General features: G+C 34.7%; 4 protein-coding genes and 1 long non-coding RNA gene across 5 annotated transcripts; 2 read left to right on the top strand and 3 right to left on the bottom strand.

The window, feature by feature from the left end:
- Nucleotides 1-1,123: 1,123 nt before the first annotated feature.
- Nucleotides 1,124-1,543, bottom strand: LOC125815863 (diphthamide biosynthesis protein 3-like). Its single transcript, XM_049495426.1, has one exon. The coding sequence runs from the start codon at nt 1,490-1,492 to the stop codon at nt 1,247-1,249; it is 246 nt and encodes an 81-aa protein (XP_049351383.1). The 5' UTR covers nt 1,493-1,543; the 3' UTR covers nt 1,124-1,246.
- Nucleotides 1,544-3,300: 1,757 nt separating this feature from the next.
- Nucleotides 3,301-5,580, top strand: LOC125816218 (pentatricopeptide repeat-containing protein At2g15630, mitochondrial). Its single transcript, XM_049495801.1, has one exon. It carries the CDS (start codon nt 3,315-3,317, stop codon nt 5,184-5,186), a length of 1,872 nt encoding a protein of 623 aa, XP_049351758.1. The 5' UTR covers nt 3,301-3,314; the 3' UTR covers nt 5,187-5,580.
- A 1,029-nt stretch (nt 5,581-6,609) lies between these two features.
- Nucleotides 6,610-8,293, top strand: LOC125815630 (uncharacterized). The gene has a single exon (XM_049495151.1). The coding sequence runs from the start codon at nt 6,849-6,851 to the stop codon at nt 8,121-8,123; it is 1,275 nt and encodes a 424-aa protein (XP_049351108.1). The 5' UTR covers nt 6,610-6,848; the 3' UTR covers nt 8,124-8,293.
- A 278-nt stretch (nt 8,294-8,571) lies between these two features.
- LOC125815631 (uncharacterized) lies at nt 8,572-9,391 on the bottom strand. Its single transcript, XM_049495152.1, has 2 exons — nt 9,244-9,391; nt 8,572-9,163 (listed from the first exon to the last, which is right to left on the bottom strand). Exon 2 carries the CDS (start codon nt 9,143-9,145, stop codon nt 8,774-8,776), a length of 372 nt encoding a protein of 123 aa, XP_049351109.1. The 5' UTR covers nt 9,146-9,163; nt 9,244-9,391; the 3' UTR covers nt 8,572-8,773.
- A 261-nt stretch (nt 9,392-9,652) lies between these two features.
- Nucleotides 9,653-10,704, bottom strand: LOC125815954 (uncharacterized). Its single transcript, XR_007442201.1, has 3 exons — nt 10,651-10,704; nt 10,087-10,229; nt 9,653-9,912 (listed from the first exon to the last, which is right to left on the bottom strand). It is a non-coding gene; the product is annotated as an uncharacterized LOC125815954 (long non-coding RNA).
- Nucleotides 10,705-13,434: the final 2,730 nt, after the last annotated feature.

Here is a 13,434-nt window from a genome sequence, read left to right as displayed (position 1 = left end):
CTCATACATGTTTATAAATCCTATTGACCACATTATATTTCCATTTATTTAGACTTCGATAGCAAGAACAACTTTGTAGCATTGCCTAACTTAATAATTTGAAGATAAACAAAAAATGTTCAGTTCGAATATAACCCTAATGCATCATATTGACATCCCATAAATGACATCACGAAAGAATCCTAAACTTGCTTCATAGACAAGATAATGCGTGCATGAGCACCTCTTTTCTCCGGAGAAATCGATCATGAAATTCTTGCTCTTGGTAATCAACCAGCCCTTAAGGTACCTAACTTGCAGAACAATGAACAAAATGGAAAGAGGAGAGAATTCAGGTGTTCTTTAGAAGGGATTGCTTACACCTTGTTTGGATGGTTATTACCCGTTCTGATGTTTTGCTTCAAACTTGTGCTAGCCGAATGATTGTTATGTTTAGCTTCATTTGTAACAACGACAAATAGAAGTGGTGGATAAATACTACATATTCATCTGTTTGTTTCTTCTGTTTAATACAAATATTATACAGACTTCAAGTTATTGAATGGTAGGTACCAAGTACTTGATCAGAGCTGGGACTTAGCCACAGGCCCAACCATTTGGTTGAAGTGACCATATCTGGAAACTGTTCCTCTGTTAAATTGTCCAGAAACCAGCTGTTCATGGTGCACTTCTATAATTACTCAAGTTACAGACAACCTTCCAAGCATCATAACTAAACACAACAACAATTTCAACTTCAGCATGAACAGAGAAAGAAGACCATAACCATGTAATCTCACAAGTGTGGTCTAAAGAGTAGGATGTAGGCAAACCTTACTCGAGACATGTTCAAGAAAAACATAAGATGATTCCAAATAACATATAGTTTGAAGAAGCAAAACATTCTGAGATTCGACATGTACACAAGCACAAGAGCAAACAAGCGCAATACTTCTCTCCAACTAATGAAAAAATAGCACATAGTAAAACAATTATCAGCATTTCAAGATGAACAGCTTCATAATAATGATGTCAAAGTTTAACATAATTGTTTACTCTGCACAAACAAACAATCAAAGAACAGAAATAATTTATTGCAATGCCAATAGTATTCATAATCCAAAGAGGAGACACACTTCAAATAAAACCATACATTCCTTTCTTTTCCAATAGAGCAAAATTTCAGGCAGTTAATGCCAGTTTAAATCACTAGGTATTACAATATGATACCAAATTCTTGAAAACAAAAAAACACTCAGCGTGAACCTCAAGCGACAGCAACTGGCTGTTGTTTCGAGGGCTCGACGTGTTTCTTGGAATCTCCGAGGAAATCTTCGAGATTATATATAACGGTGATATAAAGGGAACAACTAGGGCATCGAGCGATCTCTTCCCCTATTTTCAGCTCTTCCTTTGTGATTTGGAACAAGTCACCGCACGGACAAGGATATGTGTATGATTGGAGCTCATCGTTCCACTCCATGTCCTCAATCTCTACGTCGTCGTAAGACATCCTCGGTGGTTTATTTCTTCCTTCTCTTTAGAGATTAGGGTTTGTTGTTCGGGAATTTGGTCGAGTTTGTAAAGTCCGGTCGTCAAAGTTGATTGGGTTTAAAGGAAAAGCTAAATTGCACCTCAAGTCCTTTTAATAACTTAGGGAAAATGTACAATATGACCTTGAACATTAGTAAATTACCACTTCAGCAACACCATTTGATTTAACACAATTTTTTTTAAAAATAAAATTTAAAATTTCTGGTCTAAAATACTTATTTCGTTCATATTTACTTGTTTAATTTAAAAAATCAAGAAATAAGTTATTATTTTGTGTCTGTTTTATCCTTGATATTAAATATTATTCAATAATCAATATATAATACATTTTTTAAAGCATCAAATTTAATATATTCAAATGGTAATGTAGTAATATTACCCCTATTATTTAATTCATTCGTCTCATATTAGTTGATTATTATACTAAGTATAGTTATCTCATATTAGTTGATCACATTACTAGATTAAGAAAACATTAATTACATTTTTTCTCCCTTGCAATTAATTCTTTTTGAAAGTATTCACATTTTTTTGTAAAATTCTCAAAAAAAAATATTATTGGATGAATTAGTAAAATTTTCTTCTTATTTTATGATTATTTTAAGCACCGTACAAAATGGAAAGTGATCAACTAATATGAGATAGAGGGAATATTGTTTCTTTAGATATGTGTCAAGTTAATAGTAGACAACTATTATGAAAAGAGGAAATAATTCTTAGATATTTATGTGCTTGTAAATTATTTCATTAAGGATAAAAGAAAAAAAATTAAAGTTAAATTATTATTTTTTTGGTTTCCCACTCGGTGTCCGGAGCCCACATTTGAGTCCCGATTAAGAACCTATTTGACATTGCTATTGGGATTAGGCCAGAAGCACTTATTTTGAGAAAAAAACACTTTTATTGAAAAATTAAGTGCTTTTAAATGGAAGCAGAAACAATTTTTCTGTTGTTGGAAAGAAGCTAAAAAAATTTATTTTAAAAAAAAGTAGAAGCAAAAACAAAAAATTATTTTTCTCAAGACTAAAATATCTTTTTCATATATACATAATTACATATTTACCAATATATTTCTTATTAATTAATTAGCATATTTCATAAGTTTGGTTAAATTTCATTTAAAATTTTTACTATTTTTTCTTTTATATAATAAATTTTATAATTTATTTTACATTTATGTATTATTATTTTATATATTATATATTATCTTAAGTATTATTTTGTAGAATTAGAAAAAAGGAAACAACAATATTTTTTCAAGATTAGAAAAAAGAAGAAAATAATAATTAAATATTTCAGCCTCCCAAAAAAGGTGTAATATTGATTGAGAATTTAAATCTGTAAATTTTAATTTTTAAAAAATAAAATTTTGATTAATTTTTTAATAATAGATACTTAAAATAGTTTTTCTCTATAAAATAATTTTAATATTAGAAGTAGATTAACAATTGTTCCTTCTTATAATTTGACTCTTAAAAACACTTTTTAAAAAAGATTAGGCAAACACAATTTGCTTATGAAAAACACTTTTCAATTAGTCACACATAAATTGTTTTTTTTTTCAAAAGCACTTTTCTAAAAAATAAAAAAGTGTTTCTAAAAATAAGCTATTTTTAGCAACAACGTCAAACATGCCTTAAAATCTAGATCGTGTATTTTAGGACCCATTTGAGATAACGGTTCCAACATAATTTTCTTCGTATTTAATTGATAGTAAGGTTACTTTGAAGACAGCGCCGTCTGTAGGGCAGCGCCGCAGCGGCAGTGGCAGGGGCAGCGACATGAGAAGTGTGGAAGGTCTCAGAAGCTCCAAGCTTTCTTCACTTTCACTCCGGCGTTTCTCTACACTTACTCTATCCAAATCCACTTCTCCTACCATTCCTATTACTGCCGAAGTTCTGCGAGAATCAGTCACTTCTTCTCAGTGGCATTTTATCAAACACCTTACGGGAGAACTAAACCCCACCTTGATTTCAGCTACCCTCCCAGACCTTCGTTCATCTCCTGACCGAGTACTCACTTTCATCGAAAATCTCAGTCCTAATTGCTTAGACATATCCTGTTATTGCCTTGCCATTTCCATACTCTCTCGTCTCCCCTCGCCTAAACAAGCCACTCACCTTCTCAAGCAAGTGATCAGTTCTCGCTTAGCTTCGCATAATGAGATTTTTGATGGGCTAGTGAGTGCTCGGGAGAAGCTGGAGATAAAGAGTTCGATTGTGTTGGATTTGCTTGTAAGGGCGTATTGTGAATTGAAGAAGGGGGAGGATGCGTTGAAGTGCTTTTATTTGATGAAACAGAAGGGAATTTTGCCAAAGGTAGAGACTTGTAATGATTTGTTGAGTCTTTTTCTTAAATTGAATAGGACCCATTTGGCTTGGATTGTGTATGCCGAGATGTTTAGGATGAAAATGAGTTCTACTGTATGTACGTTTAATATAATGATCAATGTTCTGTGTAGAGAAGGCAAGTTTAAGAAGGCAAAGGAATTCATTGAACACATGCAGTGTTCAGGGGTTAAGCCAAATTTAATATCGTATAATACTGTGATTCATGGTTATTGTTTGAGGGGGGATATTGAAGGAGCAAATAAGATTTTTGAGGCGATGACAGCAAAAGGAATTGAGCCTGATTCGTATACGTTCAATTCTCTAGTTAGAGGGATGATGAAAGAGGGGAGGGAAAAGGAGGTCTCTTCCTTGTTAGAGAAAATGAAATCGTTTGGGTTGATCCCTACAGCTGTGACTTACAACACTCTGATAGATTCATGCTGCAGTAAAGGGGACCTAGAAAAAGCATTTTTTTACCGGGATGAGATGGTTAAGATTGGCATCGTGCCAAGTGTTGCTACCTATAACTTGTTGATCCATGCATTATTTCTTGATGGCAGAATGGTAGAAACTGATGATTTGCTGAAAGATATGTCGGAGAAGAGAGTACTTCCTGACGGTATTACATACAACATATTGATCAACGGCTATTGCAGGGTGGGAAATGCGAAGAAGGCATTTAAGTTCTATGATGAATTGTTAAGTAGGGGTCTTCAACCAACTATTGTCACTTATACATCACTAATCAAAGTCTTGGGCAAAAGGAAAAGGATGAAAGAAGCAGATGATTTGGTTGTTGAAATATTGCGGAAAGGGATATTACCAGATCTAATTATGTTCAATGCATTGATTGATGGCCATTGCGCCAATGATAATGTTGAGCGTGCTTTTGATACAATGAGCGAGATGAATAAAATGAATGTTCAGCCTGATGAAGTTACCTACAATACTCTTATGCAAGGGTATTGTAAGAAGGGTAAAGTTGAAGAAGCTTGTATGCTTCTCGAAGAGATGAAGGGAAGAGAAATTAAACCTGATCATATCAGCTATAACACTCTAATCAGTGGGTATAGTAGGAGAGGCGACATGGATGATGCATTCAGAGTTCGTGATGACATGTTAGGTGCAGGTTTTAACCCCACTCTTCTCACTTACAATGCTCTCATACAAGGTTTGTGCAAAAAACAGGAAGGTGTACTTGCTGAGGAACTTCTCAAAGAAATGGTTAGTAAAGGCATTACTCCTGATGATAGTACTTATCTTGCTTTGATTGAAGGGATTGGTGATGTTGATAGTTTCTTGGGGAGAAAAGACACATCATAAGGGATCTTGTCATGGTGTTTGTTTATACATACAGATAGAGAACTCCAAGGACGGTGTCTATTGTGGTTAATGATGGTTATAAGGGAAATAGGAAAGAGGTTTGCATTAATATCAAAGGCATGCTGATAGTTGTCATTTGGATAATGCTGACAACTCCTTGGTGATTCTTTGGATAAAAGGGGACTCACGTGGCTTGAAATATCACTGTTATGGTGCATCCTTCCCGAGTGGCTTGCATCTTCAGATTTTTTCTGATCAGATCGACATGACTGTCCGACTACATAGCCAGTTACGCATTGCTTCATTGCCTCATAGCTTTTGGCCGGAAAGAGACTGTGTATTCCATGTGTATTTTGCAATAATTATATCCATGTTTAGCTTCTTTAACCTATTGTGCCTCCAATGACCAGTGGCGAATTTAGAGCCAAAAAATAGGGCACCGGCACCCGTGGTCTCTTCGTAAAATTAGATATTTTATATATATATATATATTTTCTAAGATTTGTATAATATTATATTTTGGCACCCATACTACAAGAAGTCTAAATGGTCCACATGATTTAATGTTGAGCTTTTGACCTTGAGGATTAAGGATCAATTCCCACCCTTGTTCGAAAAATCCTAAATTCGCCTCTGCCAATGACCACTGGCTGATCAAAAGAGAAGGAACTTATGGGCTTCCCTCAATTTCTGGTTTAGTGAGACTTTAAGTTCTCTGTAATCCTAAGCACTGGAGTTACATATGTTCTTGATCCTAAATCCACAGACAACAAATGATTTATTGATCCAGCTGTTACCCTTAATTAAGTCATTTTCTCGAAATTTCTTCCAGTTGTGAAAAAGTGTAAGTTTGGATCATTAATAGAGACCTGCTGTTAAAGAATTGTAGAAATTGGTTCTTCTTAAGATGTCTGGTTTGAAATGGAGGTTCTTCAATTTATGTTAGTGTTTGACTGAACGTAATATTTAAGAAAAAGAATTTTTTTGAATCTTAGTCTAAAATAAGCAATAGACATTTTGTAGCTATAAACTGATCTTTTTTCAAAAAAATATTAAAGGTAAAATTAAATTGCTTTCAAATGAAAAAATGATAATTTTTCTGAAACCAACTAAAAAAGAGAAGTATTTTATGTTGACATTATTACAACCCACTCAAAAAATTATTGCTTTCCGGCCAAACTTATGAAAAAGCAAATGAAACCCAATGAGCATTTTAAGTGGGCAAATACCTAGATCCCATTTAGCCATAAAAAGAAAATCTTGAAAACAATGTTTGTTTAAGAAATTTGGTAAGTTAATAAAAATATTTCCCAAGTTAGATCAGACTTGTGGTCTTTGGAAGAAATTTTACTTCCACTAGTAAAACTTCAAATATTTTCCAAATAAAACGTATCTCAAATAAACTTAAAAATTTCAATCCAAATTTCAACAAAAATCTACAGCCAAAAGTACAAATTCTCCCTTAACAAAGTTCAAGCTGAACAGAGAAATGAAGATAGCAGAATCAATAAAATATTAAGGTTCAAGTTGTTTTTGCCTCGAGATCCAGGAAATACAATAAACAACTTCACTTCTGTTTTAGCCCCAACTTTACTGCAATGTTTTTTTTCTTCTGATAGAACAACTCAGATAGGTAGTTTCTGACCACTAACTGCAATCCTCATGGCTCGATTCTCATCAAGAAACAGATGTTCATACCCTTTACTGGTTTGTAGCTTGGTGGGGTTCTTGATTTTGCTTCATTTCTCATCTTTGGGTAGTTATAGAGGTATTAAAAAAGGGCAGATTCAAGAAAGATATGAAGAGTTGGAGGAGATCCAAATTCCTCAACCAAGTGGAAGCCAATCCTCAGAAGCCAACATGCTAATTGATGAATTCCTTGATAAGTCTTCTAAACTCAGGCACATTTTCTTTCCTGACATGACAACTAGCATAGACCCTAGAAAGAATACTAAAGATGACACCTTTTACTATTACCCTGGGAGAATTTGGTTAGATACTGATGGACATCCTATTCAAGCTCATGGGGGTGGGATTCTTTATGATGAAAGATCAAGAATGTATTATTGGTATGGAGAGTACAAGAATGGTCCTACTTATCAATCCCCCAGGAAGAATGTAGCTCGGGTAGACATCATTGGAGTTGGCTGCTACTCTTCTAAGGATTTGTGGACTTGGAAGAATGAGGGTATTGTACTAGCTGCGGAGGAACATGATGAGGATCATGACCTTCACAAGACTAAAGTATTGGAGAGGCCTAAAGTGATCTACAATGAGAAGACAGGTAAATATGTAATGTGGATGCACATTGATGATTCAAATTATACCAAAGCCTCTGTTGGAATTGCTATAAGCAATTCCCCTACTGGTCCTTTTCGATATCTATACAGTAAAAGGCCTCATGGTTTTGAAAGTAGGGACATGACTTTGTTCAAAGATGATGATGGTAAGGCATATGTTATTTACTCCTCTGTACACAACAGGGAGCTTCATATTGGTCTTCTTGATCAAGATTATGTAGATGTTACTAATGTTATGTCAAGGGTTCTCGTGGGGCAGTTTAGAGAGGCCCCCGCCTTGTTCAAGTACCAAGGAACTTACTACATGATCACATCAGGATGCAGTGGTTGGGCACCAAATGAGGCACTGGCTCATGTGGCTGAATCAATTATGGGTCCATGGGAGACTATAGGCAACCCATGTATAGGAGCTAACAAAGTTTTTCGGGTCACCACATTCTTTGCTCAGAGCACATATGTGCTCCCCATTGCACCTGGTTCGTTTATTTTCATGGCAGATCGCTGGAATCCAGATGATTTGGATGATTCTAGATATATATGGCTTCCTTTGAATATGGAAGAAGTAACGGGCAGCCAACGACCAAGAGTATCTATCTTTTGGCACAAAAGATGGAAGCTCTTTAAAAGTCCAGTATAGAAGAATGCTTATAGTTTTCTCATCATTGAGCAAGGTACTAGTTTTCTGTGGAGTATTAGAACTAATGTGAAGTGATGCAAGGATATCTATTAGAATACCTTGTTACCTTGTTGGAACTTGCATTACACACAATTTTATGCCATGTATATCAAGATGTATGATTGCAGCTTCTTATTTATGCATTTTCAAGCAACCAAAAACTATCTCCAACTCAAGGAGACAGAAAATACTTAATTTTTTTCATCAGTTTTGTGACACGCAACCAAATTATAACCTCCCGCCAACTTGCAATTTGGTGAGCTTTTCAAAGTCATTTTTTCCAATTTTCCTTAATCTTGAAGTAAGACTAGAGTTTCATCACATAACAGGGAATTCAATTACATTCTTATAATGAATGAGTAAGCTAGATAGATGGTATTGCTTATATGGTCCAAAGCCCTACAGGTACAAATCTTGTCAGGCAACACATAACATTTAGAAAGAAGTGTATACAATAAGAAGGTTAAAGTTTCTGGAAGAACTCATAGTTTATAAGTTTAACATATATATCCAAAACAAATCAATTCTGCCTCAGTACAGAGGATTATAGGAATTAGAAAGAGAGTGAATCTTGATGCAGGAAAAAAGAAAATGTTTAACAGACCAAAGTTTCATTCAGATTCCTCTACAGTAGCTTCGATTCGGAGGAGGACGAATCCAACAGCAACTCCAACAAGAACCAAGCCAGGAATAATGGTAGCAATCCTGAAAATCTCAAGAGCAGCATTGCAAGTAGAGGACAAAGCTCCACCATTGGCATGTGATGATGGGGTTTTCAATGAGCTAACAATCTTTGCAAAAGCTTGTTCAGTGGACAAAGGGAGGCCTAACGAGGCAACATGGTTATTTGCCTTAAGCCCTTCAAATGAATTCAATCCACTAATGTACTTCACTTTGGTTCCTTTCTGGGAAGAGTTTCTGCCTGTGCCTATAATGGCTGCTGAACTTACTGTTGCTGCAGAGAATGTTGTCATAGTTGCCATTGTTTTCTGACCACCAAGCTATACAAAAAAAATTTGAACTTGTAACAAGTTTATACAAAATCTTGGAAAAGAAAGAACTAAAAAGATTGGGGTTTTACCTGGTTGTGATGGCTTGTGGAGTGCTTTAAGTTTGCCAAAGTAGAGAGATAATAAAAGGGTGAACATGGGATATTATTTTTTGTGAGGTGAATATGAGAGCAATGGATAAGGGGAGTGTTGAGATGGTTGGCTCACAAAGAAAATTGGATGAAGCATCTTATAGCTCATCAACTTGTAAAACTAGCCAGGAAAGTGGGTGGGCCATGGTACTTTTGTCCAAATTTAGCCTTAAGAAGCAGCATAATTGACTTCTTTCTCCTTTATTTTCTCAAAGTTGTTATGGAGATATTTCCAAAATTGCACAAATGATATGTAAGCATTTAAAACAGAAGAAAATCAAATAATGGATGAACATTCAAATGTAAATAAACCAGATTTTAGTCTTAACACCAGTCAACAGGCTTTAATTGTCAGAGCTATTTTACAAACTAGATAAGCCTTCAATATTTGTCAACAAACAACACTACTTGTTACAAGTTCACTATTCGGAAACTGATCCTTCATGGAGAACATGAACTTGCAAGTAAAGGCCGTTTTTGCCTTTTCCTCTCACAAATTCACAAATGCACCTGTCTTTTTCCACAAGGTTCCACCTACATAAACTGCGCCATCCGCCAGCTAGCCATATTCTACCGTCCTTCCAATTTTTGAGTTTCGTCTCAAATTCTCTTCCAGCAGAATCGCGAATGATCATTCTTGAAGGGAGCTCAAGTTTGTAATCTCTCACCACATCAATCGGAATGTACTGGAATTAGGAAAAACCGACTTTGTTAAATTGGAATGCTAGAATATTAAACTATAAAATCATTCACTAGAATCTATAGTTATAGGTTTTTCGTTACCAGTTGATCTCTCCTTTTTGCTCGTATTTTCGCTACAAAGTAAGGATTTTTTGGCTGAGTTGCACGCCCACTTTTGAATATATCTGCACCATATTGGTCAGGGACATCCCTCACCTTGCAAGCAGTGTCTCTTTTGCATCCAACTGAATCAAGAAAGTTAACAAGTCAGATTCACAAATAAAAATCTCACGCAAACTCAGGGATACACCATCCGTTTCATTTTACATGGTGGTATTTTATTGAACATGAACTTGAGAATGAAAGACGACTTTTGACACATATCAGAAGTGTTATAAAATGTTTAACTTTATTCTTCTCTGCTGTTCCAAAAACTAACAAACAGTGCCCTTAGGCTCGTTTTGTCAACGAACCAAGCAACCAAACCTTTTAAAAACTTTTTAGAACTTGTAATCCTAAACATTTTATGACATTTATATGACTACGAGATCATGTACAAATAGACAAAGATGTGGTTTTTGTAGTAACATACTAACAAGAAAAGAATTGAATTGGGTAGAAAATGAAATAGACGAGTAAATATAAAGACCTTTGATTTGTGTCTACCTTTTGAACGTGACACATTTTTCTTAAATGTACCAGTCCTTTCATCCTCCTCTGTTTCTCCGTCCTCTTCAGTTTCTTCCTCCTCTTCATCATCATCATCATAATCTTCTTCTTCTTCTTCGTCGTCTTCCTCTTCCATGTGTCTGGCCACATCAACAATGGGTTTAAATAAAATTTCAGAACAAGATTGTTATGGATATATTTCCAAAACTTGAAGAACGATGTGATGACTATAAACAACTCACAAATGATATATAAGCGTTTAGATCAAACTTTACCCCCCTGAGCATTTAAAACAGAAGAAAACCAAATAATGGTTGAACATTCAAATGTAAATATACCAGACTTTAGTCTTAACAATAGTTAATAGACTTAATTGCCAGAACTATTAATACAAACTAGAACAGTTCCCAATTTTTGTCATCAAACAGCAGTACTTAGTCTTCAAAACTGTCAACTCATAACAGCACTCAAGGCAATAAAAATTTGAAATGCTATGTTAAGTAGCAGTAAACAATTTCTTATACTTAGTGTTGGAGTTTGAAACTGATCCTTCGTGAAGAATTTGAACTTGCAAGTAAAGGACTTTATTTCCTTTTCCATTCACAAATTCGCAAATACACTTGACATCTTTCTCCACAAGGTTCCACCTGCATAAACTATGCCATCCTCCAATTAGCCATATTCTACCATCCTTCCAATTCTTGAGTTTGGTCTCAAATTCTCTGCCAGTAGAGTCGCGAATGGTCATGCTTGAAGGGAGTTCAAAATTGAAGGCTTTAACCACATCAATTGGAACGTACTGCAATTAGATTAAATTTTTTGGTAAGTGAGAATGCTATAAGATTGAACTACAAAATCATTCACTAGAATAGTTATAGGCTTTTAATTACTAGTTGGTCTCTCCTTTTTGCTTGTAATTTCGCTATAAAGTAAGGATTTCTTGGCTGTGTTGCATGTCCACTTTTGAATATATCTGCCCCAAATTGGTCATGGCTGTCCCTCACCTTGCGAGCAGTGGCTCTTTGGTATCCAGCTGAATTAAATAAGTTAACTGGTCAGGTTCACAAACAGAAATCTCATGAAAACTCAGAGATACTCCATCCGTTTTATTTTACGTAGTGGTATTTCATTGAACATGAACTTTAAGAAAGAAAGAAGATTTCTGGAACATATCAAAAGTGTTAGGCTCGTTTTGTTAACGAACCTAACCTTTTAAAACCCTTTAGAACTTGTAGTCTTAAACATTTCATTACATGAATATGACTACAAGATCATGTCCAAATCTACATAAAGATGTCATTTTTACAGTGACATACTAACAAGAAAAGAATTGAATTGCATATAAAATGAAGCAGGGGGTTAAATATAACGATCTTTAATTTGTGTCTACCCTTTGAACATGACGCATTTTTCTTAACTATGCCAGCCCACTCATTCTGTTCTTCCTCTTCCTCCTCGTCTTCATATTCCTCCTCCTCAGTTTCTTCCGCGTGTCTATGTTTTGAACGTGGTGCCTTATCTATCTTCACAAAGTTTTTTCCCATCATCACAATATCAGTTGCACTTTTCTTTAACACAAATCTTTAGAGCTATAGTTGAGCTTTAAGGCATATATGAAAAGGAAAATAAAAGAGTGCAATAATGTCCTCATAAAGTTCAAGTCTTACCCCTACATTATTATTATTTTTAGAATTCATAGTTTCCTTACTAAGTTATCATATAGCAATGAAGAATGAAGATAAGATGCAAAATTTAATACCAAAAATGGTATGAAGATGGAGAATTTTCCTAAAAAAGATTAAGGAGAAAAGTAGTACAAGAAGTTGATACTGTTTTCTTTTTTACAAAATTTGGAAGGTAGGACAGGACCACCTATAATAATAAAGAAAACAGCTAAAAATAGTGCCTGCAATACATAAAAGGATTGAAAAATTAGCAAACTATACAGGGCAAACTGATGGGGTTTGACGCAAAACACAGATTTTTATGGAGTTCACATGTGATACACTAAAAATGCAAGATATTATCTTTCCTCCTTTGGAATAGTAACTCTATATCTAGCTAAATGGTGTGATTTAATATAAAAATATAAATATTGGGTACAGCAAGTGTTTTCCGTGAACATTTCAATCATATTATACTTTTGAATTTAGATTTTGGATTTTAACTTATATATAATACCGTTGATGTACATGATTTTATGTTACCAAGACAATTTTGTCATTTGTCAGTCCATGCTTGATATAGATAATGACATATAATTAACTTTTAAGTGATATTAGAAAGTAGTTTATACTGTCAAACACATAAAATTTCAACAGAGCTCTCTCCATCCTTGTTATCACCAACAATGTGAGAAAGATCCTGACCAATATCACGTAATTTAGCATTGCCATGACTCGTAAATTGATAATCAATCTCAGTAGCCGCTAGGTCAAATATGTGTCTGGCATGCGCTGCAATAACAAACATAGATTTTTATACTTAAAATTTGGTATTACGACAAATGGTAGACAATATTAAGTAGAAAGATACAACAGAAACTTTGTACGTCAGAAGTTTATCAATTTCAAATAAGAGTGCTTATGTACCAGTGAGTAGAAAAGCGAACTTAACAAATAAGCAGGAGCCAGGAGACTAGAAGACGATGACAGACAATCTCAACAATGCAATGAGTACCAACAGTGTAATGAAAAGCATCTCTAAGATGGGATGCCAACAGAAGTATTGGATTGCAGACATAAATCCCCTACTACTCACTCCCTAACTTTTACCTTCATT

This window comes from Solanum verrucosum, unplaced genomic scaffold (genome assembly GCF_900185275.1).
Source record: "Solanum verrucosum unplaced genomic scaffold, falcon-dt-bn FXZP01000261.1, whole genome shotgun sequence".
Lineage (NCBI taxonomy): Eukaryota > Viridiplantae > Streptophyta > Magnoliopsida > Solanales > Solanaceae > Solanum > Solanum verrucosum.
This window is presented reverse-complemented; position numbering and strand designations above follow the sequence as displayed.